The sequence below is a fragment of the Alligator sinensis genome, unplaced genomic scaffold (genome assembly GCF_000455745.1).
Source record: "Alligator sinensis unplaced genomic scaffold, ASM45574v1 scaffold147_1, whole genome shotgun sequence".
Classification (NCBI taxonomy): Eukaryota; Metazoa; Chordata; order Crocodylia; family Alligatoridae; genus Alligator; species Alligator sinensis.
In genome coordinates, this window is record NW_005841847.1 from 2,260,368 (window position 1) to 2,276,391 (window position 16,024).

At 41.7% G+C, this 16,024-nt stretch overlaps 1 protein-coding gene across 7 annotated transcripts in view; it reads left to right on the forward strand.

Annotated features, from left to right (window-relative positions):
• PPHLN1 (periphilin 1) overlaps positions 1-16,024 on the forward strand; it is a 121,839-nt gene that overhangs the window by 14,761 nt on the left and 91,054 nt on the right. For 5 of the 7 annotated variants that reach the window (XM_025208221.1, XM_006015915.2, XM_006015917.3 and 2 more), the window contains exons 4-5: positions 4,245-4,415; positions 5,420-5,481. In XM_025208221.1, the coding sequence (XP_025064006.1) occupies positions 4,245-4,415; positions 5,420-5,481 (233 nt within the window). The remainder of the gene's footprint in view (positions 1-4,244; positions 4,416-5,419; positions 5,482-16,024) is intronic. The other 2 variants (XM_006015918.3, XM_006015920.2) reach the window with 1 other exon arrangement.

The following is a 16,024-nucleotide window of genomic DNA, read 5'->3' on the forward strand; positions in this document are numbered from 1 at the left end:
TCCTCCCCCTCCCCTGCGATTGCTTTGGGGCCAGGCCGCTCCCCTCCTCCCCCCCCACCGCTTCAGGCCCAGGCCTGCTTCCCTTCCCCCACCCCCACCTTCAGGTCTGACATCGTTCCTCCACTCTGGGTCCGTCCAGCACACCTGCCTCCCCTCCCCACGAATGACAGGGGAGGGAGCACACACTTACCACCCTGGACCACCACCATCTCCCGGGAGGGAGGGGGAGCTTGCCCCACTGTCCCCTCTGCCCCCTTGGCCAGCAAGCTGTGCCGTTGCTGCCTCCAGAGAGCAGGGCCCCCCACCGCCTCACTCTGTTGGCTCCATCGCTGCTGCCTCAGGCCGGGGGGGAAGGGGGCATCCTCCACTCTGTCAGCTCCATGGCTGTCATAATGGTGGTGCACTATCACCACTGCCTCCGGTCCCAAGCACTCTTGGAGCACTCTGATTCGTTGTTTCAGACAACCATTCAGAGTGCGAATAAAGCCTTACGAGCAGATACTGACAGACTAAGGCTTTTATAATATTTGAATGATTTGTATTAGTGAAGGTGTCCTCGCTAATAGAAATCTGTGTGTTTTATATTCCAGTTAAAGCTGTGTGTGTTTATATTCCATTTTTTTCTATATGGATGCTCAATACCATTCTCATATATTTAAACCACCAGTTCAGTAAATGTGTCTGCATGGACCTATACAAGTCCCACAAAGTTAATGGAGCACTGTGTGGATGTCTGCACACTTGGGACCCTATATAGATTCTGGGCATAGCCATTGAAAGTATTTTCCTGTGATCCTCTGGTGAATAATTTTGTAGCATCTTTTATATGCAGTCAAACAGTGGCTGCTTCAATAATATTCAGAAACAAGGTGGGGCACTCAAGTACTTAAATAGTGCAGTTAGGAACTACCTTGTTTGTGGGGACAAAGACAATCAGCAAAATTTGCATGATCAAAAAGTGAAGTTTGCAGCTGCTGCTTATTAGATTTGAACAATGGAATTAATGATAAAGGAAACAGTGTAGTTAAAAGTATTTGTCCTGCTTCTGATTTCATTTTGTTCTTGTAAAATTGGGATTTCAATAAACAGTTTTAGATCTGTAGAAGTAAAAGCAAATACTTATTAGTGTTCTGTGGAATTAATGTTAAAATGTTGAAAAAAGTAAAAAGTAATTAAAAAGTCAAGGTGTGTGTGGGTCTCTTCCTTTTGATCAATGTATGGGTCTTCTGCTGGTTTTGTGATATTTTTAACTTTCTTTAAAGCTAACAGCAGAATTCCTCCATTTTCAGCAAACTAGAAACTAGATATTTTTGACCAGTAATAAAAATCTTAGTACAGTAAAAGCTACGCTATCTGGCATTTTACAAGTTGGCATGCTCTACTAACTGGCATGCTGGCTTGGGTTTCTCTGAGCCCCCACAGCCAGGGTCAAAGCAGCCTGCGCTGCCAAGCTCCCATGGCCCGGGGGCATAACAGGCTGCGGGGCTGTGCGGGGCCTGCCTCCCTGTCCTGTGGGGCCCACAGGGCAGGTGGGACGGGTGGCAATGTGGTGGGAGGGACGGTGATGCCACAGGAGGGGTGGAGGGATACCCCAGACGCAGCGGGAGATGCGGTGGCCGGGGCCACTCAGTTAACCAGCATATTTTGTTATCTGGCATCCCCCATTTCTGGGGGGGGGGATTGGGGATTTCTATTTAAAACCTCTTGTCTTATCTTAATAACAGGACATATTCTGTTGCACACTGTGGTACACTTAAAAAGATCGCATAGCACCCTAAGCGCCCTTGTTGAGCATCACTGTCTTAGTTTGCTGTATCTTAACTCTTTGAGTGGACACGAGGCTTACATTTCGTCCTGAACCTGGTTGTAACTCGTGCACACACACACATCTCAAAATGAACAGTTAATGCTCAGAGTTTAGATGTTGTCAATGATAACATGGCAGAGAATAGGATTTTGAATGATTTTGTTAGATTGCGTACATTCTACACAGCCTAATGTTATAAATTTACACTTGGACCACTTCTCATGTTTTCTCTATATCGTCAGCATAACTTTGTGGTAAGATCTTTTGGGTGGATTGAAAGAGGACTAGTTCTAACTTAGCTTCAAATCATATCTTCTTTAATGGCCACCAGTTATACATCAGGAAAAGTATTCTATGAGCTAATCTTCACGAGTTTATCAAGTCCTACATGACTTTATGTGCATTTATCACTGCTACATTGCATCCAAGTCTGTGGACTGCATTTTATACTCTTTTTCATTAGCTGTCTATAAGATGGCATTTGATTTGGTCTTTAGCGTAACCTCACTGAGAGAGTCTCTGCTTTAAGAGCAAACAGTTTTATGTGTGTTAATACCAACAGTCTGTGATTTGAATGTATCAAGTTCCAAAAAATGTTCACAACATTAGATAATGACTACTGCAGTTTGGGTTGCATATTAGTTTTTTTCTCCCCTGAATGTTGTGCATGCCTGTGTATCTCTGGGGGGCCAGGGCATAGTGCAAAGTTGGTTCTTAGTGTAAACTGCTGAAGGAAGGGAATTTTAAAATTAAAGGCTAGTACTCAAGCTTTCTCCCACCTTTTATCTGAGAGTCAGATCATGTAATGCATTCAATTTCTAGAAGCACATGTATGCATCTTTAGTTGTGTGCTGCATATGTCTGTTAACAAAAGGGGCTTTTAGTGCTGGTGATGCCACAACCAGGGGATTCACTTGGCATATGCATCTTGGAGACAGTTGCTTAGTTTAAAGAACAATCAAAAAACAAAATGTATGTTATTTGGGACATAGAACTGGCCATTGAGTCTAGTCTCCTGCAATTCGCAGGTGTCATTTATCCAAAGTACTAAAAATCATCTGCCTTGGCCCCTAGTACATACTGCAGCCCCAAAGCACCTTATGTAGCTGAATTAAGATATCTTATAGGAAGTCATAGGTAAAAAATAGGGGAGACATGGTTCTGTCAGTAACCTGCCACTACAATGGCAAAAAATGATAGGCTATTCTGTAGCTAATCCCACATCTGTGGCTGTTGTGCTCTATAGAATTAATAGGAGCCAGTGAGCAAAGGAAGAACCCCAAATTGTCATCAGCTGATACCAGAGATGGTGATAGAGAGTCAGTGAAAAATTCAGAAAAATTGTCATATTCTTTGGTGGTCATCACTGTTCTTGGCTTCGATTCTTAGGAAACACTGCATAAAATTACATTTTAAAATATTTCACATTACTGTATGTGCAGTGTGGAGGTGTTATGCCATAGGCACCTCTGTCCTTCATTTAAAAACTACTTTAACCAGTGGTGTCGGGAGAGCGGGGCCTGGGAGATTGTCAAGCCAAACTAAAACTCATTGACAGTTGGAATTCATATCTTGATTTGATAAGTGGTATATTATGTTTTATACCGAAGGGGTTGTAATGGAGAAACGTTCTAAAAAGGGGGGCAGGAGAAAGGAATATTCTGCCCATTAAAATGTAGTGAAAGCCGTTGTCAATATTGCAGCATTTAGGAAAAGAAAAACAAGTATTAAAGGACATTCCCTAAACTTACATTTATTCTCAGACCTACTGCATGTATCAGAATTATATTGGCTCTGTAGGCAAATTATGTCATTGTTGGAGGAAGGGCTGCCTCTTTTCTGCTTTAGGGCTGAGAATACTATTGACATTCAGATAATAAATAACATTTATTGGCAGGCCTTGTGTAATGGAGGCTTTGCAGGGTATTGTTTTATCACAGCCCTTCCTGAAATTGATAATAAAAGATGCAAGAAATATAAAGCTGGAACAGTTTAGGGTTTTCTTTTGTTTGGTGGGGTTTTTTTTTCCTTTTTTAAAACAAGACCTGATTTTTAGGCTTTTAAAGTCAACTCAGCACTTTTGTAACATTTCTTTTTGATCATAAACACACACTGCTTGGGATGCTGCATCAAATTAGACGTCATATAAATAATGTTAAACCTCATCAGACCTACTTGACAGAGGAAAAGATTTTTGTGGTTGTTGCCTTTTATTGAACCAGCTGCATGGTTGGTATACACTTAGACTTAGAAAGTTTTCAAATGCATTTCTTACATAATATCTTTCCCTTCCCTTTCAGATTAATACTCAGAATTTTTTTGAAATAACATCATGCATGTGCTTTTTAATTTTGTGATTTTTTTTTTATTTTTTAAGCTAGAAATTTTTAGTAATTAAATTTAAACCTAGTGTTTTTATATTTGTTTTGTGTTTTAGGATGACTACCATAGAGTAGTTAACATTGTACCCAAGAAACCACCACTACTAGATAGACCTGGGGAGGGAAGTTACAGTAGATATGACGACTACGGTCATGTTGACTACAGAGACTATGATGAGGGTCGCAGTTTTGCCCATGAACGAAGAAGTGGCCCACCACATAGAGGTGTACGTAACTTGATATTTCTTTCACAAATATGTTGCTTGTCTTTTTGTTCATTCTTGAATCTGTGCATATGACTCCTAATCGCTTCACTCTGAGCATTTTCATTATAGAGCTAAGCCTATTCTCTCCCAAGTTCTCTCTCAAATTTTAAGTTTGACATTTGCTTCTGAGCAGTCATTCCCAGTTCTAGGTCTGTGATGTTCCCATGATGATGACATTGTTCTTTTTTACTGCTGTGGGCATACATGTTATCATCTACCTCATGAGTGCAAAGGAGGGCTGTATTCTTACTCTCAAACTCTATACAGTGGCTGAGTGGGAGAAATGATCAGGTGCCTTTCCTTTTCCTTGCCCATAATCTAGTGTGGAATCAAATTAGAAAGCAAGATAAGGGATTTTGAGAGTTTTTCTGTGTGTCCCAAATGAACGAATATACAAATTATTGGACTCGAACACACTTCAAATATATTTTGAGGCCAATAACACATAAGCACGTACCATGACAGAGGTTACACTTCTCTTTTTTGGTTTTTTGTTTTTTCCTTTTTGGTTGGCAGTTACTTGTAGGTAAAAATCAATGTTCACATCTGAAGTTCAAATCTCTCCAGTCTTTGAGCCGTTACAAAAAATTACACATCATTTACAACACTTCAAACTGGTTGCCTTCCTTGTACTTCAAGTAGTGTTATGGCTCAATAAAAATTACAGTTGACACTCAAAATCCTGATTGGGTTTAGTCAGTAATGTCTGATACTCTATAAAGCATTGCAATGTAGGTTTTTGGGAGGAGCACAGGAAGAGAATGAATGAGTGGATGTTCTCAGAAGTTGGTTGGGATGCACTAAAAGTGGAAGAAAAACATCTGAAAAACTAGGAAATTGGTTTTTTTTCTAAAACCCTCAAATGCTTTTATGGTGTGTTTCCAAATTCTGTTTAAAGCAAATTGTGATTGAAATCTGTTTTGTTCAGACGACTTTTACTTAACCACCCCTCTTCCTTTTTGTAGGAAGATTCAGGATATAGATGGCCAAGGGAAGACCACCCCGCAAGTCGACAACCTGAATACAGGTATTAATATAACTTTATTAATGTAGATCAATGCAGCTGAACCTTCTAGAGTAGTGGGCTAGGTGTTTGCAAACTGGCTGCACTGCAGGCTATGAGTCCCCTCTGGTAGGGGAGGGAGAGGACGAAGAAAGGGCACGAGGAGGTGGCTGCCAGTTTTAGAGGAAGGGGATGGAAAGGTGGTGGGCAGGGGAAGAGGCTTAACTGCCAGAGGGGAGGGAGAGAACTTACATCTGGGTAAGCAGTCTCTCCTGTAGGGGATAAGAGAAAATGAGAGTAGGGAGGGCTGCAGAGGATATCTGTTGCATGGCACAGGGCTGGGAAAGGGACACATTGGGCTGAGCTGCTTGCCACTGATTTCTGCGCCCCCAAAATCCGGCTATGGTTTGGATCCAGATCCAACCTGTGAGTTGTAGGTTGAACAGTACAGATTTGAACCATTTTACAGCTAGCACTCAATGCCACCTGTTTTAAAAGTATATATTCAGTTGTGTTTCAGTGAATTGGGACATCTCCTAGGAAACTGCTGGGAAACTTTAGTCTAAAGATAGTTAAAGGTGATGACTGCTTGTTAATTGGGGCAGAATTAAATTCTCCTTCATGAAACTGCCTCAACAGATCCTCAATTTACAAGCTGCTTATTGCTTGTTCCACCAGTCTACATCAAGGAATAAACCAGTGGTCACCAACCAGTGGATCTCGATTCACTGGTAGATCTTAGAGCCTGTTGCGGTAAATCTTGGAGCCTCTTGGAGTTGATCCGAGGCTCGGGTTGGGGGCTGAGTGCCTGCGTGCATGCACGCGCATGCCCCAGCCCAGCAGGTCAGTCCGTGGGGGACGGAAGGGGCAGAGGCTAGATCGAGGACCCCGTAGTGAGGGACAGTGCTGCAGAGGCAGGAGTAAATTGAGTGGGGTCTCACCCAGGTGGGACTGACTTACTGGGGAGGTGCGCCCTCAAATAATTTTTTCTCTCTCTGCCTTGATCTGCCCCCTTCCCCTTCCCTCCCCACAGACTTACCTGCTTTTGGGGGTGGGGAGGGGTGGAATGTTGTTGGAATGTTAAATCAGTGGCAATTCTTAAGGATTCTGCCTTAGGCTAGGGACAGAAGCTATACATAAATCAGGATAAGTGATCAGTAGCCAGTTCAGATCTGTAACACAACAGAAGTGCAGTGCACATAAACCACTTTCAAAATGGCTGAAGCTGGTTTAAGATAAACGTGGATGGAAATATCAGACTTAACTGATTTAGGTTAAATTGGTTTATTGAACTTCTGTTCCAGATTCCCTCCAGATTCAAGTCAACTCATAGTCCCCTAGTATCCCAGGATACTTTGCACCTCCCCAGTTAACACCCTCTACCCCCTGGCAAGGAAGGTGAGCTAGCCTTGGCCCAAGCTGTTTGCCCCAGTTGAGCAGGGAGGTGTGCTGGAGCACCCCCAGGCCTGTGGCCTGGACCACTGTAGGCATGTAGCAGCATTTCCAGAATCAACAGTGAATGTTTGTTTACTTGCTTATCAGTTCAATCTATGCAGTTTACACTAACCTGCCAAGATTGAATTGATTCAGCCTCATGCTTTTTTGACTGTCTGTACTTAGCCTTAATGTTTAAATTCTCCATATTTCTTAGAGAACTTAAACATTTGCAAAAGCAGTTTTCGAACAAGCTTACCCTCTTTGTTGTTCCTTCCTTACTCTTAGTTTTATAATGAATTTTTAAAAGTAATTATTGTAATTGTCTGTGGGGTGCCTATGTTTTTATTATGACTGTGTCTAAATGCCATAACAACCTGTGGGAGGGGAAAGGAATTGAGCATTATTGTACAGTTAGGATTTTATTTCAGATTTCTTTGGAGCATCCTTTTATGCCTCTCAAAAAAAACTTGTTCCTAGTTATGTACCGTCTGCTTTGCCTCCCATTTCTTTTGAACCTAGAAGATTTATGTATGTTTACATTTGAGTCCAGAGCATAAGAATATACAAGTTTTTTATTGTACAAACACCCCAGTCTCATATAATTGATTTCTTTGTTTTAATATTGTCTTCAAAAGGAATATTAATGTTTAGTCACGTCAAATCATTTTTGGTCTATTACTTTGTAGCAATAAGACAGATACTGACTTCTAGCATTGGAAATGTGTACATATGCCATGTGTTGCTATCAACTTTATTCATGTGAGTACAGTAAACTGACCAGTGGTGCTCAACGTTTTTTGTACCATGGACCAGATGAGTGGCGTAGGGCTGGTCTGCTGGCTGGATTGAACCCTGTGTTGCCTTCATGTGCCAGAATCAGGCCCCATGCTGCCCCTTCTCAATCCCACATGCAGGTATCAGACCCTGGGGCCCCATGATACCTCTGCTTGACAAGATTGGGGGAACAGGGCCCCATGCCACCCCTGCATGCTGGGATTGGGGGATGGAGGCTCTGTGCTGCCACTGCATGCTGGTATCAGGCCCTGTCCACTGGGATTGGGGCTCTGCCACCCTTCTGTGCCGGGATTGGGCCCTGTGCTGCCTTCACGTACCAGGATCAGGTTCCATGGGTTAGGATTAGGGCCCTGCATGCATGGCCACTATTTTCAACCCTCAGGGCTCCCCATGGGTCCCTCACTGCCAAATTTTCAGACCCGTGGGGACCCCCATGGCCTGAATGACATAACGCTGGGGTCTGAATCTGGGAGTTAAGCACCTCAAAGTAGATAATGTGGGCAGAGGAACCATGCTATCAGACTGTATATAGAAGGTAACAGTCGCTGGTAGAAATGCTCGCTAGTTACACTGGAAGAAATAACACAAATGTTAAGTTTCTAGACTGTCAGTTTTGTTTAATCCTTTGAATGCACATTTTGATAATAGTAGGAGGAAGGATAGTGCAGGAGTTAGGGCCCTAGCCTAAGGTTCAGTGGTGATCAAGGATTTAATTCCATATCCTGTCACAGACCTAGCTGTGACCATGGATAAGTTATTAAGGGTGTGTGTGGCATCTACTTCTGTGACATTATTTTACTGTAGGGAGCTCAGTCTGGACCAATTTACTGAGCTATGCATTGCCATGGCTGGACTGTTATAGGTACCTAAGGTAGATTAACAGCATAGTCAAACCTCACGTCTTTGTACTTCAGCTCCCCATTTGTAAAATGGAGGTAATAGTACTCTACATTTGCAGTTAAGATAACTGTGAGCTAAAATCTGTCTGACTATTGCAAAGTGGCAACCAGCACCTGGGTCTTGTTTGGAATACATCAGTGATGCACCATCCTCCATTTGGAGTTAAGCTCTCAGCCTTTTAGTGGTGACGTGATACAGTTTGTGGCTTGCATGATTTAACATCATTCTAGATGTGCAGAAATTTACGGTAATATTTTTCACTGACCTGAATGTCACCGGCTGCTTTCTCTGCACGTGCTTTGGAGAACGAAGTAAAGAAAAACAGGTTCAAAGACACAACTTTATTTCACTCCATCAGAGAAGGGGGAAGGCTCAGAGAGATCAGTGCCATTCCTTACCCTACCATACATTCCTTTATGAAGATTTTGCAGAACAATGAGAAAAGCACCATTGGCTGAATCTATTGACCCCATCAGAGATTTTCTTGATATCAGTGAAAGCCTTATAGAGAACGTGGTTCTGTTTACATTTTACTTGAATCTGGTTTGCAACAAAAATAATGTCTCTTATCCCCTGACTTGGTTTAAATTGCACTGAGACCCTAGGAATTTGTCATCTAAGTGCAAGAGCAATCAATTAAAACAGATGAGTTGCTGGAATCACGGTGCTTGCTCAGGGCTGGATCTGGGCATGATAATGGGGTGAGCAGCAGTGGCGGGGGTTAATGCAGCTGTGCCCCCTGCTGCCAACAGCTGTCCCTAGCAGGGCTCCATACTGTGGGCTTTGGCAGGAGGCTGCACCCTGAATTTCTCATTCCTCTGGAATAGGCTTGTCCCCTGATACCACGATGATATGGTCATCATTTTCCAGAATGGGCTGGAGGTCATTAATGATGTGTCCAAGGTGTTCAAGCTGGGGGCTGTAGATGACAACCACAGAGATTCTGTTTTTCTTGTCATGAGGTTAGTATTGTAGAAGGTCATGGTAGTCTTGCGGGATAAGCTGTTTTACATGGAGCTTTCCAGCCTCAAATGACATCTCTCCAGCAACAGCCTAACTCTCACCAAGTCACCATACCAGGCTGTACTCCTGAAACACATGCCAGCTGTCCCCCATCATCAACACAGACCACTTCATCACTGGACCAAGTAATACAGGTTTAAACATCTGGGGTTCATTGACTTGCTCCTCCAATAATGTTATATATGCTATCACTTGCTTACAGTTCCCCTCTGTTGTCAACATTGGACAAACGGGGTGATCCCTGCATGAAAAAATGAATGGACACTGATTTGACATAAGTTCCAGAAAGACACAAGCCTCTGGCAGAACACTTGAATCTCCCTGGACATTCCATTACTGACTTCAGAGTAGATGTTCGTAAACAACAAAATGATAAAAACAGGCTTGAATGTGAAATTGTAGAACAAAAAAGTCACCTACAGATTGGACTGTATTAAGAAAGATCTCAACAGAGATTCTGGTTTCTTATCCCATTACCTGATCCCCAAACTGTTACCTGGATTAACTTTTATTACCCTTACATCCCTCAGTGGGTTATCTGATCTGTTTATCCCTTTTAATCTGTTGACCGTAGCTTTACTTTTCTCAGCAGTGACCCCTCTCTCATCCTTTCCTCCTCCTTTCCTTATCCTTTGTATTTAAATGACTGTATTTATTTTCATTTGGTATCCCTGTTCTCTTCAAGTCCATTCATAGCATCTGATAAAGTAAACTTACATCTCTAAAAGTTTATGCCTTTTTGAACAAGTTAATCTTTAAGGTGCTTCTGTGCCCTTCCTTTCATCTGACTTCAGACTAACATGATTAACTGCCTCTTTTAGAGCAGCAGTGGCAGTATTATGCTAGTTTAGTGCTTTGGCAACAACTATTGTTTTCTAAGGTTTTGCTTCAAGTCTTCCCAACAATGTGATTCCATGAGGCTACATAGAGAGCAGGATTTCTTGGATTTTTCTGCTGTGAAAAGGGCTCTCTGGTCTGGTCCACTGAAGAACAGCCTTCTTAAGTTATCTTTTCTAGACATTCTCATCCCTAGTCTTCACAGGGTTGCTCAGTCACCCAAAGGTTCACCAGAGGATATTTTCATCCTTCCCTTCAGACATGCAAGGACTGCTGTTGAGCACCTGCATTCAGGCTTCAAATTCCATGTCTTCTAATGTCACTGTGCCCTGTTAGTTGGCCACTCTAGTGTCACTACATAGTCCAGGAGAAGCCATGACTATGTCATAAATGACAGTGTAGGCCTGCTGGAGTATGGATTAATAAAACCGTTGATCAGTGCATATACAAATCACAGAGGCTCTGCCAACAGCATGAACCAAAGTGAGCCCCAATGAATTCAAAAGTATGCATACCATATATAGTTTGCACAGAAGTGCTGGAAAAGTAGCTTGTTAGTTTTAGAGGTGCCTCTGAAGCTAACAGTGAATTCATAAGACCAGTGCAGAACACAAAAACTAAAATCAGAGTGACTTGGCAAACAGGTGTCCCCATATGGTTGAAAGGCTACACTAATTGATAAGAGGTAGGGCATACATGATGTCACCTGAAGATGTTTTACTAATTGGTAAAAACTAGGATATGTATGCTTTCAACATGAAGTTGGGTTTTTTTTGATTGGTGTATAAAAAAGGGATGTAGGAACTCTTAGTACTTTGTACTGGGCGTAGGGGTTATTTTCGTGCCTGTTGTACCATTGCTGCAGATGACCTGGCTAGCACCATGGACTGGTTACTCTTGGATGTTAGTATCTAGGCTTGTTTGTAGACAGTAAGTCTGGCCAAGTTCTTTGTCACTAAGAACAAAACAATATAATGATGAGGTTAGGGGCACAGCATCACATCCTGACAGCGTTCGTGCAGACCATCCAGACTCGGAGCCTGATATGACCAGTAACACTTAACCCCCAAATAATAGTAATGGAATTGGATAAAATCACTCATAGAATTGACTCTGACAATACTGGCGACTCCCTAGAGACCTACAGATAATATGCGAATGTGTTGAAGTGGTATTGTTTACATCGCATGACCACCCCTTTATCATCTCAATGTTCTTTTAAGGAAAAAGAAACATAGAAAGTATCTATGACTGAACTGGCTGTGCTAGTGTCTTAGCTGCCATTGACCCATATAAGTTATTTCAGTAGTTTTGCTGTTAGCCACTTGCACATTTAACAAATGAAGAGAATATTGGTTCCCACCAGTTGCTCAGCACCAATGGCAGCTGCCTCACACTGAAAACATCTGTTCTCTGATAAGTGACCCTGCCAGGAATTTAAGCTTCCACCAGCATAGTTTCTTGGGTTGCTAAGGCACAGATATTATGGTACATACTAATATAATTTTATTGAAAACTGTGTCAATGCTTGACCTGTTCCTCTAAAATTTCCTAGTACAGCTACTTCCACTGCAACTTTTGAAATTTTTCATTAAAGGTAGTAAAGGCAGTTCTTGTTTGCACACCAGAATGAATGCACACTGGAAAACTGTTTAAAGACAAGAATACCCAATTACTGGTGGGGGCACATTTCTCACAAGAAAACCATTGTTTCTCCCCAATCTCTCAGTTCAAATCCTCAAAGAGAATTTACAAACCATTTTTCACAGATGAGCCTATGAACTTCTCTTCATCAACCTCCTGGATACAAAAAATCGTGGACTAAGTATAGACATTGGATTTATGACACATTATAACCTGCCTGACATCTGACTCCCTAGGTACCTCTCCACTATTTACCTGCTACATTCCTCCCCCTTCTCTCCTCCCCACCGTCTCTCACCCACTGACTCCACAATTTACATCTTCACTGACTGCCTTTCTTCTGGCTTCTTTACTATTCATTTAATCTAGGAAGAGCGCACACAAACTGCAGATACTTCTTCAGCCTGACGAAGGGTTTTTGAACCCAAAAGCTTGCTAAGAATTTTTTTTCAACTATTTGAGTTGGTCTAATAAGATACCAGATTTACCCAAAGAACCTTGTCTGCCTATGTCCTTAGACCAACACGACTACAACCTACACCCCTGTAAAAATACTTTTGTACTTTACGTTTGCTTCCCTTTAAAAAAAACCAAAAACACCTAATTGTTTAAAGCTTGGGTGGGGTAAAGGAGTATGCGTTTTATACAGAGCAAGAGTGGCACCCAGTGGTCAGAAAGATTTTCTTTAGAAAATGCTTTCTTTCTGGTTTAATCTCTTTAGGAGATATAGGATAAAAATCAGCTCATGTTTGGCAGTTTGGACAGCGTATTAGTAATGTGGTTTGTTTATTTTGATGTATATTTACATTTTTCTGTTGGTAAACTTTTATAAAAATATTCAGTTTTGTGGGGAAAGTGTTTATATACTAAATAGACATTTGCTGATCTTATCAGAAGTTTGATTACATTTTTATACAGGCTAACCATAAGATGTTTATAATATTTATATGGGGGAGCACAGTGATTTTAAGGAAATTGGATATGAAAGATTGTGCTAACCCTGCTAAACATCTTTTTCAAACCGCTGAAGTGTGAAAACTTTTCATCTCGTACACTAATAAACTTTTAATAGTGGCATTCACTAGAGCACTGGTTCTCAGCCTTTATAGTATCAAGGCACCCCTTGTTAGATTTGAGGCCCCCCTTGGAAAGTGCCAGCTCTTAATTTTTACTTGCTGTTTTTTCTTTTACTTTGGAGAAATAATAGTGCAATTCTTTTATTGCAAAGAAGTTAGACCACAACAGGTCAGCATGTTTTTGACGATATGAGTTCCTGTTTGCCACCTCTGGATTTATCTTGTGACTCATGTTTGTACCCCTAACAGTGCTAACATTCTGTAGCAATTCACAGCACCTTTTTAAAAGGATGTCAGGGTACACTAGGATGCTGCAGCACCCTGGATGATGATCACGGCATTAAAGTAAATTGAAATGAAGTATTCAAAATGCATGTTTCTTTTATTTACTTTGGTGAAATTACTAATTATTTTCTATTCTAAAAACATCTCTGCATCATAAAGGAAGATTGAATCAGAAAATGTTAACTGCACATATATGCCTCTTTGGTGATGGAAGTGGGAAGGTGATTACAAAAGTGAAAATAGTTACATTGGTGTGATTTCATTATATGTAATATGGACAAAAAACAGCTGAAAGTTTTTTAGCATATATATCTGCTTATATGTCTAAATATTAAGAATTTTTGTATAGTTAACCAGACTTTGTGTTTAGTTGTCAAAAACATTTTTTCCTAAATGAAAAGCCATTCTTTTAAAGTACTCGCAACTCTTTGCAGCTTACCTTAAAAACTGAGCAGGCAGTTAAAAATGTAGCAGCAATGACTGTTTTCATATACAGTGTTTAACAATTTAAAAAAAAGATTCAGATAGAAGTCCAGCAACAGTGTGTGTGGGGGGGGGCTACCCATTTTTTTTTTTTGTACCAAGTGCAGCATGTATGATTACCTGCTGCAGGTGCATGTTTCATACATGTACCTAGTGCAAGAAACTCCTGACTGAGAGGACAAGAACATTTCCCCTGGGATAGTGGCAGAACTGGAGCAACTAAGGGAGGCAGAGAGGTTCATAGATGAGGCATTTGGGGATGTAGAGAAGTCCCATCTCCATTGTATCAGCCCGCATGCTGCTAAGGAGGAGGAGAGCCTTGGAAAGCATCTGACTGAGAAAGAGGGGAAACTATCTCCTAGATGGGACTCGCCTGTCAGTTGATGTTATAGTACTTTTACATCAAGGATGGGGAGGGGATCCCACAGGATAGGAGGAGGCAGGTGGTGGTATTGGGTGATTTGATTATTAGGCAAGTAGATGGCTGTGTTTGTAGTGTGTGGGAAGACTTCATAAAGACTTCCCAGCTGGGTGCAAAGGTAGCAGATCTTATGAGCTATGTAGATTAGCTCCTATAGAATGCTGGGGAGGAGCCAGAGGTTATGCACGTGAGTATCAATGATGTGGGTAAGTGTAGCGGTGAGTTCCTGGAAAGTAAATTTAGGCTGCTAGGTAGGAGACTGATGTCTAGAACCTCTGCAGTAGCATTCTTGGAAATATTTCCAGTGCCATGTGCAGGCAGAGCTCCATAATCTCAATGTGTGGCTGAGACAATGGTTTAGGGAGGAAAGGTTTAAGTTTATTAGCAACTGGGGGACCTTTTGGAACAGGGGGAGCCTGTACCACCTGAACAAAAATGGTACCAGTCTGCTGGCAGGTAACATTGAAAAGGTGGTAGAGTAGCTTTATCTTAATCTAAAAATTTGGGGGAAAGCCTTCAGGGGTGGAACAGCACACTTTTTGGATTAATATACCATATAGGGGTGAAACCATAAACAATGAGGATAGGAAGGGGGGAGGGAGTACTTGGGTAAAATGCAGAGAAGACCAGCCCTGACGAATAAATTTACTGATTAAAAGGTCACACACAGGTAGCCAATCAAACATCAAGAAAAAAAACCAGATTTTAGATTAATGCTAAACATCTAAGATCCAAGATAAGGGAACTTGAATAGGTCATGCTGGTTGGGAAGTGACCAGTACTGTTTTGAATCAAATAAGGTAGATTTTTTTCAATAGATAAGAGGTACGATTAGAATCTCTGCATATAGGAATTTTTTGTTTCAATTGAAAAAAAGTACATTTGGGGATATACTATAAAACCCCAGAATAGGATGACAGCAGCTAGCTAGAAATGCTGAGGGAGATGAGAGAGGCTGCAACACCAGAAAACGCAGTAATAACGGGGGACTTCAGTTAGACTGGGTCAATCTAACATCAGGCCAGGATGCAGAGATCAAATTTCTCAAAGTGATAAAAGACTGCTTCCTGGAACAGTTAGTCCTGAAACCTAGTCTTGAGTAGCACACACGATTTAGTGTAAAAAGTGTCACTGAACCACTCTGCAATAGTGAGCACAGTTCAATTGGTTTGGACATCCATGTAGGAGGGGAGACAAGAAGAACATCTACCACAGTAACCTTTAACTTTAAAAAGGGAGACTGTGCCAAAATGAGGAAGCTAGATAGACAGAAGTTACAAGGGTCCCCTAAGGAGGTGAAGAGTGTACAAGCAGCATGGGAACTGCTTAAGAACACCACACTGGAGGCATAGATTTAGTGGATTTTAGGGTTGGAAGGGACCTATTAGATCATTGAGTTCGATTCCCTTCCCTGGGCATGAAAAAGTGCAGGGGTCAGATGACCCCAGCCAGGTGTTTGTTCAATCTCCTCTTAAATGCCTCCAAGGAAGTATTCCATATTTTGGCAACCTTCACTGTAAAGATTTTTTTTCTGATATCCAATCTAAATTTGCTTTCCTTCAACTTGTGGCCATTGTTTCTAGTTACCCCAATGGGCACCCTGGTAAACATCATATCCCCTGTTTCCTGCTGTGTGCCCCCCCCCCCCCCCCCCCCCTCTCTTAAC